The 17880-nt window shown below is 34.5% G+C and overlaps 1 protein-coding gene across 9 annotated transcripts in view; it reads right to left on the bottom strand.

The window, feature by feature from the left end:
• The window catches only part of TSGA10 (testis specific 10), a 140719-nt gene that overhangs the window by 74337 nt on the left and 48502 nt on the right, over nt 1–17880 (bottom strand). For 8 of the 9 annotated variants that reach the window (XM_074403994.1, XM_074403983.1, XM_074403997.1 and 5 more), the window contains 5 exons: nt 14758–14873; nt 12206–12360; nt 7520–7575; nt 6229–6397; nt 3520–3630 (listed from right to left, as the gene is read on the bottom strand). In XM_074403994.1, the coding sequence (XP_074260095.1) occupies nt 3520–3630; nt 6229–6397; nt 7520–7575; nt 12206–12360; nt 14758–14873 (607 nt within the window). The remainder of the gene's footprint in view (nt 1–3519; nt 3631–6228; nt 6398–7519; nt 7576–12205; nt 12361–14757; nt 14874–17880) is intronic. The other variant, XM_074403979.1, reaches the window with a different exon arrangement.

The raw sequence follows: 17880 nt of genomic DNA on the forward strand, positions 1-17880 counted from the left end.
ATATTTCATTTTGTTCAAAGTCCTCCACAGCCTGATTTTCCCATATGTCTGCTCACTGACTACTTGCTGGGCTGGCTTCTGAGCCTCTGACTTTTTGTATTGGTGTATTCCCTTCTTCCTGACCAATTTACTTCCTGACCAATTGTGCTGGCTATAGAGCTTCTGAGTACTTGCATATTTTAAGTGTCAACTTCTGATAATTTCTTGTCTGGTTTCTGCCTTTTATTCATAGCCCCAGCCTTAATTATCTTGATCATAAACTGTTCTATGATGATCTTTTACCTGCCAGTCTAGTAACTTTCCTGAAATTGCTCAGAAGTGAACTATCAAACCTATGCCAATAAACACTAGTCACAAATATGCAATGTATAAACTGACTCAGTTTATACTAAATAAGTTTATACTAAATGTATCAGTTTATATTAAAGTACCAGTTTATACTAAATATACTAAAGTATCAGTTTATAAAGTATCTAAAGTATCAGTTTACCCTAAATATACTAAATAAGGACCAGATATTTTAAACTTTGAAAATTCTATCATGAGCAGATTAACTGAAGTAGGGTCTGATTTCTAGCAGAGAAATAAGGAGGGAAAAAAATTCAGCTCCACAAACAATATAATATACTGAGTAATCATTATTAGGCTATTTTAAAAAACATTCTATTATGGTTTGGTAAATTAATTCTAAAAAATTAGCTGTAATTTTGGTAATTAATTTTTTTAAAGGTACTAGATCTCTTTCTCTCCTGTTAATAAATAGTGCACTTCCCTAGCAGAAATCCTGGGCTAAATAACACGACCAAATTGTAATGAATAATGTCTGACCAATACTCCTTCAAATCAGACAAACCATCTCTCGGTTATGATTACTGGTGGAAATTCAGTTAATATTGCCACCTTGTGGCCTCTAATGTGAAAGATCTTTGCCAAGTCTGTGTTAGTCAACAATATACCAAACTACCTTATTGGCTTTCAAGATTCAGATACTCCGAATGTGTCAGTAGGAACCTGGTATGTGTTTTCCATGACTGTACTAAAAATAATAGTTGTGTACAGAGTATGTACTTGGAAGGTACTTGTACAATATACTTAAACGGAATTTTACTCTCATCGATCTTTACCCTCTTTAACTTTTTGTGGTACTTACTGTCCATGTCATTCAATTAAAACTGTCTTATGGCTTTGTGGTGTTAGGTGTGGATGTAAAGCCTCCCCTTTTAATATTAAATTTAGTTTTGTGACCAGGGAGTACATTGCTCAAAGTGAAAAAGGATTCCTTAGAATGTCTCTCCCATACTCCAACCATCCAGTGCTCCCTCCTTCTTGGCAAACAGAAACCTATTTTACCACTTTTCATATCTTCCCATAGAGGCCAGAGCAGTGTTGAGCCTGAGAGTGAAACTGTTCTTTTGTATTCTCTATTTCCTGCTTTCGGAATCTCTTCACTTCTATATGGTGCCTCCCCTGTATCCACAGCTCCCTCTGGCCACCCACAAGGCTCACTGCAGCACTCCATAGGCCTCAGCTGGAATCCTTTGCATTTCTTGTCTAAATTATGGTTACAACCTCTTCTAGCTGCTATCTCCACTTCTGATTTTGTTACCTTTCTGGTTTATTCTTGACATCTCCAAAATAAACTTCCTAAAAGGCAATCCTTAAATAAATTCTATGCTTTAGTTCTAACAAAAGCTTCTGAAAATAGGGTTCAAAGAAAGGCCTTCTTACCTCTGTCATCTACTTGTACACTCTACCTACGGGACCTATTTTTTCCCCTACACCTCTGCTCATGTTGTTCCCACTGCCTGGGAGCCATTCTGTTTCCTCTCTGTTTTTCATCTCTGGCACTCCAGCACCTAGCACACTGCATGAATGCATGAATGAATGAAGTACTCCACACTTCTTGATGGTCTATCCCTATCAAAATGGATCCGTGGTGCATTCTTTCAGGGCCTGCATTCATTCAGTGTTATGCAATCTCATAAACAAACTCATACTAGGATGCTAAAATCTCCAGCACTTTGGAAGGCCAAGGTGAGAGGATTACTTGAGCCTAAGAAGCATGATGGGTGATGTCTGAAAATATAATTCTAGAATCTAAAAGTTCTAATCCCTAAAGGCAGAATTTCAGGTAATGTGACTAACAGACTAGGGAGATAAAGGGAAGTGTGTAACACTGGCTAAAAGCTTACTTACTATGTTAACTGTTGCTCTGGGCTGGGTATGGTGGCTCATGCCTGTAATCCCAGCACTTTGGGAGGCCAAGGCAGGCAGATCACTTGAGGTCAGGAGTTTGAGATCAGCCTGGGCAACATGGTGAAACCCCAGTCTCTACTAAAAATACAAAAATTAGCCAGGCATGGTGGCATGCACCTGTAATCCCAGCTACTCAGGAGACAGGAGAATCACTTGAACCTGGGAGGCAAAGGTTGCAGTGAGCTGAGATTGTACCACTGCACTCCAACCTGACAACACAGTAGGCCTGTCTCAAAAAAAAAAAAAAAAGTTGCTCAGATATTCATTTATCTATTTCTGCCCTATTCCAGAATAGATTCAGATGGCTCACTGTGCTAGGTGTTTTAAATTATCTCACTTACTTGGGTGTTGTTCCCAATTACAGATGGGAAGAATCAGACAGGTTGAGTAGCCTGCATAAATAAAAAGCCTTCTGTTCATTTATGGTATTACATTGCTAGAACCTTAAAATCAAAAAGTGTAGGAAACCAGATGCTTTTCCTACACAGGCTGCTTGCTGCCTAAAAGCAAGGATTGCAATTTAGGAATCCTTAGAATCTCTTCGTGTCAAAGTCCTTAAGAGTACTATGCATACGATAAATAAATGTTCAAGATATATTTGTGGACTGATACAAGATGATAAATAAAATAGTGCAGGTGGATTATTATAATAGGTATGCTGTTACCTACATACCACTCAAACCATTAATGCATCCTCCCTCAATATCAGAAATATTTTACCTAATAGACGTATCTAAAATCCTCAGTCAAGCTGCTTGTATATTCCTGAGTTGACACACGTGCGCCACATTTATTTGGAGTCATCTGATCTCACATACAAGTGCCTGGTCAAATGACTGCTAACAGAGAAGTGTGAGGAAAACCATCTGTCCTGTGGTCCTAAAAAATAGATGGCCCCGTAACAGGGTAATCAATTCTGATCTGATACATAATTAGGTGGAACCTCTTTGTCAGAGGTTTGTAATTGAAAACCCCACCACTTTCAATTAATTATAAGTGAGGTCAAGTTGATTCTGGCCCTTTGTCTGTCATTCAGTCAGGAAGATTCTGCTTGTCTAGAGTGGCTGAGTCACAAAACAAGAAGGGCATATTCTCAAGGCATCTTTTGGGACATTCTAAATATGTAGTTAATCCACAATTGTCACAACTAAACTATACTATGTATTAAAGAAGAATTTGATTCACCTGTCCCTCTGAGTATACTCAATTCTAAACTCTAGTGAAAACTAAGTATCATGAGCAAAAAGAAAAAAATATACATACTTCAGACTTTAATATATTCTTCAGCTTGTTAACCTCCAAATTAGTATCTTGAACCTTCTGTTTTATGTCATTAAGTTCATTATGAGTGTCATTCAATTTTTTGGACAGTGCCTATGGAAAAAAGATAGGTATATTCAACTATAAAAAAATTTCTATATCTCAAAAATACCATAAAATTTTAAATACTTGGAACAAATAAAATTAACATACCTAATATGTAAACTCATATAAAAGCAGAAAACACATGAGCCCAACAGCAAGTTGGCAAATGACCCAAACAGGCAATTCAAAAAAGGAAGCATAAGTAGGTAAGACCTGAAAAAAACTAAACTAGCAATCAAAGATATGCTACTTAAAACAATGAATTACTATCCTGCGTATCAAATTCATAAAGATTTAAAGCTATTCAGCTATGGCAAAGAATGGGCATTTCCATGTAGTTGGAGTAAATGTAGGTTTGCAGAAAGCAAATTTGTGATCATGTATCTGGTGTAACAAGAGATAATTTTTAAATGCTCATAAAAACAAGAAAGACAAAAATGTTAACTATTGTTGAGGGTGGGAGATGGCACATGGGGATTCAATATATTTGAAAATGTCCATTTACTTTTTTTTTTAATTTAAATTAGAAACCTCAGCTGGGTGTGGTGGCTCATTCCTGGCCACCTGGCACTTTGGGAGGATCTCTTGAGCCTAAGAATTTGAGACCAACCTGAGCAACATAGTGGGAACCCATCTCTACAAAAAAAATAAATAATTTTTAAAAATCCTCATATGCTATGATTCAGTCTGAAATGAAATCTAATAAAATTTAATGAGATACTGTCATTAAGGCATTTTTGTTACACTGACAGTATTTATTCTCATTAAGTGAATCATGAACTAAATAATAGCATATCTACATAGTGGCATAACCACATAATGAAATACGACATTATGAGAAACATTTGGAATGATTTTTAATAATACAGGAAAATGTTCACCTATGTTAAGTGAAAAAAATCATGCTAAAACACAAAAATACCTCATTATTCCAATTTGTTAAAAATTGTGGTATCAAGGATAAAATTTTTTAAAGTTTCCACTTTCTAGTCTTCTGCAATACTAGTTCTTAACCTATGGTCCACAGAGAGAGACCTCCCTTCTACCTTGGGCCTATGACCATAACGAAGGAAAAAAACTACTCTTGAACATATGTAAACTGTTATGACAAGTTTTCTTCTGTTTGCAAAAAAAAATGACTACAAAGTTTGAACAAGGCAGGAAAGTGCTTATAATATTACAGTAAGCTAATAATAGCTATAAAATATTTATAGAGTGATATATTGGACAGTATGTGTTTTCCATGTATAGTCTCATTTACTATCCACACAGGAGACAGTGAGATTCAGTCTAGGTGAATCTTACTCAACTCTACTGCCGCTTCACATGGAAGAAGCATGATATAAAGTGGAATGTAATTTTATCCTACTACATTAGAAAGTGTGTATAAAAATAGTGTTAAAAATTTTAAGTGCACTGATTAGCAGTAAAAAAACATGTCAAATGTAACAGTGACAAACTGGGTGTTAAAAACTTGGGGGCTTTTTAAAACTTTCTTAACTTTTTGTTTACAAAAAAAGACTTTCTATAATAAGCTTCTATTTCTAAAACAGAAACTAAATTTCTAGGTTTTCATAAGTAAAATATATCCACCTTTAGCCCATATGATCTAGCTGTAAAGAGTACACAAAGGCAGATCTTATAAATTCTCATCTTTTGTTTTTTATTGCTATTCATTAATTTTTTAATAAACTTTATTTTAGAATAGTTTTAGATTTACAGAAAAATTGTAAACAGAGTACAAAGAGCACTTCTATTGTTAACATTTTACATTACTATGGCACATATATCACAGTTAATAAACCAATAGTGATACATTATTATCTAAAGTCCACACTTTATTCAAACTTCCTTCATTTTTACATAATGTCCAGGATTCCACTATTAATTAACTTTTAAACAAAGTACTTGAACATCCCAGATAATTTTTTATGATTAACAAAGCATTACATCTTCATAGTTGTTTAAGTAAATTAATAATCTTTAACAGTTAAAGAATATAGACTTTCATGATGCAAACTCAACACACTGTAAGTGATATTCAAGTGGGGAAAATCATTTGTACTAAAAATTTTTGAGAAGGGAAGGAATTTTCCAAATAGGATTTTTAAATGTTCAAGTTAAAATAAATATTATTGGAAATGAGAACTGTGGGTTAGACTTAAATATATTGCCTTAGAGAGAAAGCGTAATTATAAGAGGATTTTTCCTAAAAACAATCACAGTGCTAATGAGGACCAAAACACAAGGCACAGTCCAAACAGTCATACTTAGAATAATACGTAGTCCATTTTAAAAAAAGCTATTCTTTTAAGGTTTATCAAGGTTTTTATTCTCATTTGTTGATTTATTCAAATATTTATCCTTCAGTAAAGAAGTACTAAGGTTTAATACAAATATAGCCCTGTTCTCTCTTTTCTTTGATATTTAATTCTTTATGCCTAAGAATTCCGTTTAAAAATTATGTGACCTATTTTGTTGTATTAAAAAAAAAAAAAAAGCCTAGTTCCAGGGTCTGAGCTCTTCTACAAAATGAAATGAGGGCTGTTCCTCAGAAGAAATTCATATTTTTTTCCTTGGAGAAAATGATTCTAGGAACAAGTGTACCTGGTTTTCTTGTTTAGCTTTAGCAAACTGTTCTTGGAGATTGTCATTGTCATGAGCCAAGATATCTCTTTCCCTGGCAATCTGGGCCAGTTCATCATTTGTCTCATCCAATTGCCGACGCATTCTGGAAATGTCTTGTTCACACATAATTAGGGCCTCAGTAGACTGTCTATTTCACAAATCAAAGAGTACAGAAGAAAAGACATTTTACTGAAACAGAGCAACCAATTCTCACAAGACATAAGCTGGACAGTTAGTATGAAAACATTTGGAGAGATTTGAAACACGTTTGAATTTATAGGAATAAATACTGGAAAGACAGTGCATTAGAGTTACTCTATGTTGCCATTATTTCACTATGAAAAGGATATTAAATATACGTAAGTCAATGATCTGCCAAGTATTTCAAAACTTCTGACATCAAGTATTAAGAAGGCTTTCATCCTACCTCTTTTTGTTAGGGTTTAGTCTCCTTTACAGATTCCTCTTCCTCTGCACGCTTAAAAATTAATGCTTTCCAGGGCTCAAGCCCTAGCCTCCCAATTCTTGTCCCTCTAGCCCTTCTCTTAGACAAATAATATTCATAGCCATGGTTCCCAACCCCATCTATACCCAATGTCTCCAAAATAATTATCTGCAGCCTTAGCTCCTATTATACCCCAGACTTGTATTTTACTGCTTACTAGACATGTCTACAATAAGGTCCCGAAGGTTCTTCAAATTCAGAGGTAAAATCACCTTTTCTCCTCATACTTTCTTCATGTTCAGTATTTGTCCCTGGCCAGAAACCTGGCATTTTCCTAGTGTCTTTCCTTCACATTAAAGCACTCTTAAACCCCAAATTTATCATCACCTCTTCTGCTTGGTTATCTTTCTGACACAAAAATCTCCTCAGAATTCTTTAATGATTTCTTAATGCCCAAAGGATATAAGCAATACTCATTTGTCTATAACACAAGCCTCTACCTGCCTATTTAGCCTCCTCCCTTCACTTCTCCCCTCACTGTCTAGGTTTCAACAACACTCACCTACTTGCAGATCAAGAGGCTTGTGAACATGATCTGTGGTTCTTTGCTATTCTTTCTAATTTGAATGCCCTTCCCTTCCTCTTATTTTACTTGGCAAACACCATCCCCTCTTTTAGTTCCCTAGACAGACTTAGGCACCCTTTTGATGAGAGAGTTAGCACCTTACATGTATCACTAAGCCCTTGTTTCTTATTATCTTTGGACCCAACATGGTACTTGGCCCCCCAGTAAGTGCTCAAATATTTGTTGAATGACTGATTTACCTTGATGCCTGTTCCATCTCAGCAATGATATTCTTCATGCCTGAAATGGTCTTTTCCTTGAAAAGTAATATAAGTATTAAATAAAAAATTATCTTAAGCTGTTACTTCTGTTAAAACTGAATGAACAAAAAAATAATTTCCCCTTCCCTTTAGGTTTTCATTTTGTTTTAAACATGTATGTCCTATTCTTTTCCACACTTTAAAGCCTAGTATCTCAATGTAAATATTTGCACTGGGTAAAAATAGATTGTTCATTAAAGTAAAGGGTATACTTAGGTGTAATTATATGAGATCAGTAATCAAATTCTTTGTTAAAAGATATTTTGTGCAGTCACCTAGCAACACAAGAACCCAATAAACACCTTTCTTTGGAGGCAAACTAATGGTTTGGCATTGGACTACTGGTATTCTATGTAGAGATTAGAACTGGTTTGCTTGCTCACATCCTTTATGTTATAAAACCCAGAGAAGTCAATCATGTATAACTAAATTTAATTTTTAATAATTTTGATTAAGTATATTATTTATATTAGCCAGCAAACAGACTCTTCAAAAAGCTGTTCCAATCTAATTATTTTTTAAAGTATACTACTGATATTTAGGTATGAGCTAATAAGGAGGTAAGCACTAGGCTTAGAGAAAAGATAAGAAAAATAAACTATATTCTCGTTTTTCAAAGGCGAGGTGAGGGAGTAGAATTAGTGGAGTCAGTCAAGGCAGAAACGGGTTTGAATATCTTAATGCCCTAATACCATTCTTACACCTCTTTTTAAAACTTCCATGGAGCCTGAACTAGTCCAACTATAAACAGATACTTAGAGCTAACATTATCCCTAAAAAAGTAAGAAAATTATTTCATTAAGTAATAACTGGATTTCACCTTGCCCTCTGAATTTTCACATCTTAAGTAACCAAGTAAAAAGATTTTTTAAAACTCAAACCTATATTTTCCAACCAACTCTGTTCCTCTCTTTAGTATTAGTTTTGCACACACTTGTGTGTGTGTGACTGTGTGTGTGCATGCTATCTTCCTTTATTCATGTGCTCTTCTCTGGGGTATTTTTAGTTAGTTTCCCATTCTGCTTTTTCATAGAATGGTACAAATTCCACAACTGGCAGTATTGGTGTGTTGTTAAAATATCCATTAAAAAAAAAAAGTTAAACCTCTTCAAGACAGACAAGCCAACAACAAAGGAAAACTAAAAAACAAAATACTGCTTAAAATGGAAGGTTTACATGTTTTTGAAATATAACTTAATACATTTCTAAACAAATTCTGAAAAACTAGTTGAACTAGTGCTTTTGAAACTTCCTCACTCGATTAATCTTAAAATGTTTCATAAGCCTAAAAAGGGCTTCCCTTCATCAACAGAAGTGCATCTTAAAGAAAAAGATTTACTAGAAACACTGTAAAGTATCCAAGGCAACAAAATTTCTGGATTGAATCCAATAATATATCTTCTTAGCCTATTTTTCTCTTAATATGACCCTAATACCACCATTTCTCAAATGTACCATCATTCCTTGTACAACCTCAGTATGTTCTAAGATATATTCCCTGTACAACTTCAATGTTTAGCAACTTTTAAAATAATATTTAATATTTCTTGTTTAACCTCATATGTTGTCCAACTAGGCATGTAGATTCACGTTAACTGTCAAAATTCAGTCTGGACAGGATGGTGCTAAGTATATTTAGAAAAATAAACAAACTATAACTTTATTCAAATAATTCTGGCTTTTCTTACCCAAAAATCTATGAATTTGCTATTGAGTTTTCTAATTTTAATTGGTAGTGAGTAGTAAAACATTTTTTAAACCATGAATACCAGAAAAAAAATCACTTTATTAACTATAATGTAGACTTTTCCACACTAATTTATTTCTGTAATCTCCATATAAACAGTTTTCAATGAGTGACCTTTGTTAGTTTAGCTCTGAAATATCACTGTAGAAAACATTTCCTCTAACACTGCCTTACAAGTTACTTTCCATACAGAGGATGATGTGCTTACTTTCATAAAATCTTATACAAAGTTCTTGATTTCGAAGTAGACCTGTAACTCAGTATACCTTGTGAAGGAAAGATAACACCGGTAGAGTTAGCAGAATGGAAAAAAATGTGAAATATTAGATATAGCACAAGAAAATGAGATTTTGAAAGATGTGAAGAATTTGTTTCTAAATGTTAGTGTTTTGAAAATGTTTTAAACATAATGAGAAGCAAAATTCCACCTAAAAAAACCTAAAATTTCAAAAATAATGAGCCAGCATTTTCCACAAGTATTTACTATCTCATGCCCTTTGATGAGCTCAATTATGTTCCTGATTCCTAAATCTGTTAACTTTAATTCAATTTTCCTCCAAACCTAAAAATCCAAGAGCCTTTGAATATTTCATCTAAATATCCCAAAGACAATTAAAACACAACATGCCAGTAACTTTCCTTTTTTTTTTTTTTTTTTTTTTTTTGAGACAGAGTCTTGCTCTGTCACCATGCTGGAGTGCAGTGACCCAATCTCGGCTGACTGCAACCTCCACCTCCCAGGTTCAAGCAATTATCCTGCCTCAGACTCCCTAGTAGTTGGGACTACTGGCATGCACTACCACACCCGGATAATTTTTGTATTTTTACTAGAGATGGGGTTTCACCATGTTGGCCAGGATGGTCTTGATCTCTTAACCTCATGATCCACCCACCTTGGCCTCCCAAAGTGTTGAGATTACAGGCGTGAGCTATGGCGCCCAGCCAATAACTTTCCTTTCTAAGCCTGTTCTAATTTCTGTTTCTTCCTTCATACATAGGAACTATCCATGTGATTCTTAAGCCAGAAACAACACCTTGTCAATTTTACTTCCTTAATAGATCTATTTCTCTCATTGATACTCCTACTATCCTAATATAGGTCTCAACACTGTTCTCTTAACTAGTGTCCCTGTCACTATTCTAATTTCTCTATAATCTATCTTTTACATGAATTTACAAATGCCAGAATATTTGTTATAAAGACCTAATTGTAACATTTCATCATTATTTCAGTGACCCTCTATATCCATAATGATAGAGCTCACATTCAACATCACATGCACTTTCATGATTTTTTGCTTATCTATCCCGTTTCTTCATATATCTATATATGCTATCATCCATGTATGTAGACATAGATATATAAGGAGATGGAAAATACACACACACACACACACACACACACACACACACACACACAGTATGCAATGTGCATCACAGCAGAGAAAGGACTGTCTGCCTATCCCATCTTTTCTTTGCCCTCCTACATCTATCTCTCTACAACCTGTTCTCTGGGCATGCTAAACTATCAGGAAGTCTCATGAAATTCTCTCATGAAAGCCACTGGACTTTCACTTAAGCTGTTCAACCTGTCTGGATCACCCTTTCTCACTGTCTTCTTCCCCTAAATATTCTCCTGACTACTAACTAGTCATTTTTCAGGGTAGTCCAGGCACCATCACTTAATGGAAGGTTTTCCAGACCTTCGTCCTCCCTTAACCCAATTCCCAGGGTGAATCAGGTGTGTTTTTGCCAAACTCTAACTTAATACATTCTATCATAATAATATCTTTATCTTTCTCCTTATTACACTAGAGGCTTTGAGAAGGTAGATCATTCAACCCTTTTTTTTTTTTTTTTTTTTTTTTTTTTAGACAAAGTCTTGCTCTGTCATGCAGGCTGGAGTAGGATGGCAAAATCTTGGCTCACTGCAGCCTCCACCTCCCAGGCTCAAACAATACTCCTGCCTCAGCCTACCAAGTAGCTTGGACTATAGGTATGTGCCACCATGTTCAGTTAATTTTTGTATTTTTCATAGAGACAGGGTTTCACCATATTGCTTAGACTGGTCTTGAACTCCTGAGCTCAAGTGATCCTCCCACTTCCCAAAGTGCTGAGATAAGAGACATGAGCCACCACGTCTAGCCTCAACCTCAGCTTCTAACATAACAACTAGTACATTATCAACAAATGTTTGTTTAAAGAATGAATGGATGGGTGGAAACATAACAAATTAGTTACCTTAGAGCAGGAAAAGCCCTTATTCCAATGATGTTGCTTTTGCTTATTTGTGAAAACAGCTTAGGAAATGCTTTCAGAATCAATTTATAAGCTAGAAAATAATATCAGTATCCCTCTACCTTGTTGGCAACATCTTTTTTCAAAAACAAAAAAATATGTGGGATGGAGGTTATCATCTAGCTTTATTCACCAGCCCTACAAGATCTATTCTCAAAGCCTGAGGATGATGTAAAAATGTGCTCCTAGTTCTAAACACAATTACAAAAGGCAGTTTTAATGAAACAGGCATATTATCTCCCAAGGTAACTACCTGAAAATATCCTTTTAAAAAGAAATTAGTCTCATTACTTTATTATCATGCTTTATATTTTGATATTTGAATGAGTTTTTGTCAGTTAATGTTAATTACCAATTCATAACAGAAAAATCAATTTAAAATATTAACTATGGGATTCGTACACATACATCCTAAGACTATCTTAAAATATTTCAAAGTCAGATTTTGAACTTTCAACTCTCTAGAAAAGAATTTGAGAAAATTTGAATATTTTATTCAGATTCTGGTTCTTTTAAACCATACTTTAATATTTAACATTTTATTTAAACATTTCTTATAAACCACAGTTCTCAGAACATACTTTCATTGCCAAACTCTCTCCAAGGGATGCAATATTCTCAGATTTTTTATCCAAACATGCTTGCAGGCATTCCTTTTCTTTAGCCAGATCATTGAGGGTTGCACCAAGAATGCTGATTTCTTCTCGCTGTGCAATATTTTGCCTTGTAAAATTATCTAAATATGTAATCATAAAAGTGTTATTTTAATCAAAATAAAATCTTTTTTCTATTCCAAGCAGATTATCATACTTTTTGAAGTAAAGTCTCCTTACTTCTAATATATTTAATTACTAAAATGAGTACTATATCCCAAATTTAAAAAAATTTTTAAATTAAAAACTACAATGAATCACAACACTCTTAAATGATGCATAACACAAAAGCACATTATCACTGATTCAGAATAGTAAAGGAAAGCTCTATATTGCTCTCAAAGTAGATTTATATGTATGGCAGGGGAAGAGTGGGTGAAATAAGTGGAATAGTGAAACAATTTGTGGCATTTCTCCCCTCTAGTTTCCCCTCCCATTCCTATAGCCTAAAGTTGGTAACACATCTTAATAAAATATTCAATTAAGTTATCTTTAAAATCAAATGTCTTCTAATATTCTGAAATTTCTAAAACAGTGTTATAAAAACTCCTAGGAAAAAAATCATCCCAGGAGGTATGATTCAATTTGTGAGAACTCTTGCAAGTCAATCTCAATGTTGAAGGCCTGAATAATTAGTATAGAAGAATAGTTTTCAAATTGTGGTTTCTCAACCGGCACTATCAGCATCACCTGGGAAACATATATTCTTAGACCTCTACTCCAGACCTACTGAATCAGAAATTCTAGGAGTAGGCACAGCAATTTATGTTTTAAAAACCTCTTCTTTCCCCAGTGATTTTAATGTATTATGAGGAGTAAGAACCACTCATCTAGAGTAGGGGTTCTAAGGTATTAGATTTACCTACAGAAACTGATAGAGAGTAGGGGTTCTAAGGTATTAGATTTACCTACAGAAATTGACAGAGACACAAAAGCTCTGGTCCTCACATACTTCAAGGAGGCTGGCTCCAATGATCTTTATTAGCTCTCAAGGTGATTCTGACACAGATAACAGTTTGAGAACCACTGATCTAGAGCTCTACAAGGAAAGCTCTGTTAGACTAGACTTGTTGGTTAATCCCCACTAGGTTAATACTTGTGAGGGTCATCCGGGAGCAGTGCTAAGGGAGGTAATACCATATTTTCATATGCCAAGGGCATGATCTATATAGTACTAGAGAATACACCATGTCTCTTCTTGCAGGCGGTATTGCCTTTAAGGCAACCCACGTTTTGTGTGTCCTGATATCTGAGTTCACTCCCACTGGCAATCGAACAATCTCTAAAACAGCTTTAGTATCCCCTAGCTTAAAAAAATTTCAACCTAACAGCCCACTCAAACAATTGCCCTATCTTCTTGCTATCTTAAATAGCCAAACTTGAGAGACTTCTTTTCTGTCTGCATTTCACTTCCCATTTATGCCTCAACCCACTCTATCTTCTACAACCAACACTCCATTCAAACGTTTTTTGGTGTTACAAAACCTTCCAATGTGTCAAAACCAATCAATAATTTTTTTAGCCTCATTTATTTCACTTTTCACAAGTGTCTGATAATTGATCATACCCTCCCTTTAAAAAACACTTTGCTTTCTGGACTTCCAAAATAACACTCACTTCTGGGTCTTCTTCCTACTTCTTTGGCTTCTTACTCAGTCCTGGGTCCTCTTCTCATTCTCTACATTTCCCTAGGTAATTTCATGGTTTTAAAATATCATTTATATGCTGATTTGTCCCAAATGTGTATCTTTCTCTTCTGAGACACAAACTTAAATATTCAACTGCTTACCTTAGATCCTTATTTGGACTTAAAATATCCAAATGCGAGTTCTCCTTCAATATTAGCTTTTATATTTCTGTTTTAATATTTCCTGGTTTGATAAATACTATCACCACCTACCTAATTTATACCAAACATTCTTGAACTATATAATAGCAAGTGTTAACAATATTTTCTCTGCTTTAAAATAGGTTCTTTTATAACCCTGACCAAAATCATACCTTATAAGATTAAGTTACGACCATATTTTCTTACTAATCACTAATAAGAAACATAAAGAGGAGACTTTAAAAAAGTAACTTTCTTTATCAACCCCAGTAATACCATAGACATAGCCAAACATATGTATACTTTCGACCAAAAGTTATAGGTACTATATTTCATCATAGCAGCTATGGACAAGCTACAATAGTACTAAAAATATTTCAAATTTAAAAGTTATCATAATACGTTTATAAACTGTTGCTGCTTAGTTTAACTATTACTTCATTGACAAATGTTAACTTATTGCTAAGTACTTATGGTGCTAAAAAAATTTTGCTGTCAAAGAAAAATCCATTTTTCTATTCTTTTTTATTTATAAACTTAGTTAAGGGTTTGTTTCCAAGTTTATTCATATTATACTAAAGAGAAGAAAACATCTCTTTGCTACCAGACTTAAGAAAAAATAAAAGTAATATCAGGAGAAAAAAAAACTCACCAATTTTTTCATCCAAGCACATAATTTTCTCCTGAGTAAGCTGTAGCTCATATTTTTTCTTAGCAAGGTGTCGTTGAGTATCAGAAAGATCTTTTTCTGTGTTTTCATATAAAAGTCTACAAATATAATGAAACTAATTCTGAAATTTTTGTTTTGTCATCTTGTAGTGTGTTTAAATCTAAAAACTTTTAAGGACACTAATATACTTATTTCCTCTTAATATTTTAATACAGTTTTAATATTTTCATTAAAAAACCAGGAATTTTAAAAAATAAAGGATAAGAAGGGATCTTCAATCCATCACTCCAATATAAGCTACTATTAGCTTATATTTTGGCAATAGTACCTTCCCTAAATCCCCTAAGGCCAAATCAGAGCAATCATTTTAGGAACTGTTACGTTAGCTATGGCTGGGGTTTGTCTGTCTCAATAGTCTAAGGTCTTATGTTTTAATTCAGACAATAAGATGAAGCCATAGAGATGCCTACAGCACAAAGAATAGAACTAAGGTGTCCCAGGTAAATATGGAGAGATATGCCATTAGTGAGAAGGTCAGACTAGAGAAAAACACCTTGTCAATTGTTGATACACTCAGGAAAATAATAATAACAGATAGTCTTAATCTACGACATCAAAATAAAATGTGATTCCCGATTGGTCATATAATCAGGTACTCCTGGCAAAACTCTAGAGGCATGCTCCCAACCCAAGCAGAGAACTAAACCCCAGATAAAAGCCTACAGAAAATCTCATAATACAAAATTTAAAAACACATTAATAAACAATCCAACCTTAGTGGGAGCCAAGAAACACACAAACTAAATTAGATCCTTAAGAACTTCAGACTACAGCACTATCAAATAGAAACTTAGAAATACATGTGTTTACAGCAAAAGAAACTATCATCAGAGCGAACAGGCAACCTAAAGAATGGAAGAACATTTTTGCAATCATTTCATCTGAAAAAGGGCTACCATCAGAATTCACAAAGAATGTAAATTAATTTACAAGAAAAAAATAAAGAACCCCATCAAAAAGTGGGCAAAGGATATGAACAAACACTTCTCAAAAGAAGACATTCATGCAGCCAACAAATGGAAAAAACCTCATCATCACTGGTCATTAGAGAAATGCAAATCAGGCTGGGCATGGTGGCTCATCCCACCATGGTGGCACTTTGGGAGGCCAAGATGGGCAGATCACCTAAGGTCAGGAGTTCAAGATCAGCCTGACCAACATGATTAAAACCTGTCTCTACTAAAAATATAAAAATCAGCTGGATGTAGTGGTGCATGTCCGTTATCCCACCTACTCAGGAGGCTAAGGCAGGAGAATCACTTCAACCCGGGAAGCAGAAGTTGTGGTAAGCCAAGATCATACTACTGCATTCCAGCCTGGGTGACAGAATGAGACTAAAAAAAAAAATGCAAAGCAAAACCACACTGAGATACCATCTCATGCCAGTTAGAATGGCGAATATTAAAACGCCAGGAAATAACAGATGCTGGAGAGGATGTGGAGAAATAGGAACACTTTTATACTGGTGGTGAGAGTGTAAATTCAACCATTGTGGAAGAGAGTGTGGTGATTCCTCAAGGATCTAGAAATAGAAATACCATGTGACCCAGCAATCCCATTACTGGGTACATACCCAAAGGACTACAAATCATCCTACTATAAAGACACATGCATACATATGTTTATTGCAGCACTGTACACAATAACAAAAACTTGGAACCAACCCAAATGCCTATCAATGACAGACTGGATACAAAGAAAATGTGGAACATACACATGATGGAATACTATGCAGCCATAAAAAAGGATGAGTTCAAGTCCTTTATAAGGACATGGATGAAGCCAGAAACCATCATTCTCAGCAAACTAACACAAGAACAGAAAACCAAACACTGCATATTCTCACTCATAAGTGGGAGCTGAACAATGAGAACACATAGACACAGGGAGGGAAACATCAGACACTGAGGCCTATTGGCGGGTGGGGGGACTAGGGGAGAGATAGCATTAGGAGAAATATCTAATGTAGATGACGGGTTGATGGGTATAGTAAGCCACCATGGCACATGTATACCTAAGTAACAAACCTTTACATTCTGCACATGTACCCCCAGAATTTAAAGTATAATAAAAATATTAATTGATTTCAAAAATAAATACATGTGTTTAAATACAAAGACATAAAATAAGTAATAGTATATGTAAAGAAAAAATAACCAACAAATTTGGGAAAGAACCAAATAGAACTTCACAAAATTAAACTAATATCAAAATTTTAAAAATTGCAAAACTCAGTGGACAAGTTAAGAACACATAATAGACACTGCCAAAGAGATAACTGGTAAACTGGAGGGAAAAAAGTAGATCAGAGGTCTTATATGAGAGCACAGATAAAACAATGAAAAAATACAAAACAGAGGTTAACAGACATAAAAGACAGAATAAGAAGATCCAATATTTACCTAATCAAAATCCCAGTAGGGAAGAGTAAAGAAAATATTCAACAAAATAATAGCTAATAAAAGATGAAATGCCAGACTAAAGAAGTATTAAGATTATCTATTAAGACAATTATAAATGGGGGAAGATAAAAGGACTTAAAAGGAGGCAAGATTTCTATACTTTATTCAAAGTGATAAAATGTGACACCAGTGGATCGTGGTAAGTGCAATTCACAGAGCAACCACTGAAAAATCTATAGACACTCAAAATACTACAAAAATACTATAGATATAAAAAATGGGATTCTAAAAAATGTCAAGTAATCTATGAAAAGGCAGGAAAACAAAAACAGAGACATGAGAATCAGAGGAAAGAAATAAACAAAAAACACCCCTAAAAAATAACATGGAGAATTAAGCCCTACCAATAATTATATTAAATGCATATGGTCTACCTTATTTTCAACAGCCAAAACCTGGAAGCAATCAAAATGTCCCTCACCAGGTTAATAACTGAACAACAGCCAAAACCTGGAAGCAATCAAAATGTCCCTCACCAGGTTAATAGCTGAACAAATTATAGTACATTCATACCATAAAATGTTACTCAACAATATTAAAAAGTAGCAAAATTTCATACTTGGCTGGATCTCAATGGCATTAT

The sequence above is a fragment of the Saimiri boliviensis genome, chromosome 1 (genome assembly GCF_048565385.1).
Source record: "Saimiri boliviensis isolate mSaiBol1 chromosome 1, mSaiBol1.pri, whole genome shotgun sequence".
Taxonomy (NCBI): Eukaryota; Metazoa; Chordata; class Mammalia; order Primates; family Cebidae; genus Saimiri; species Saimiri boliviensis.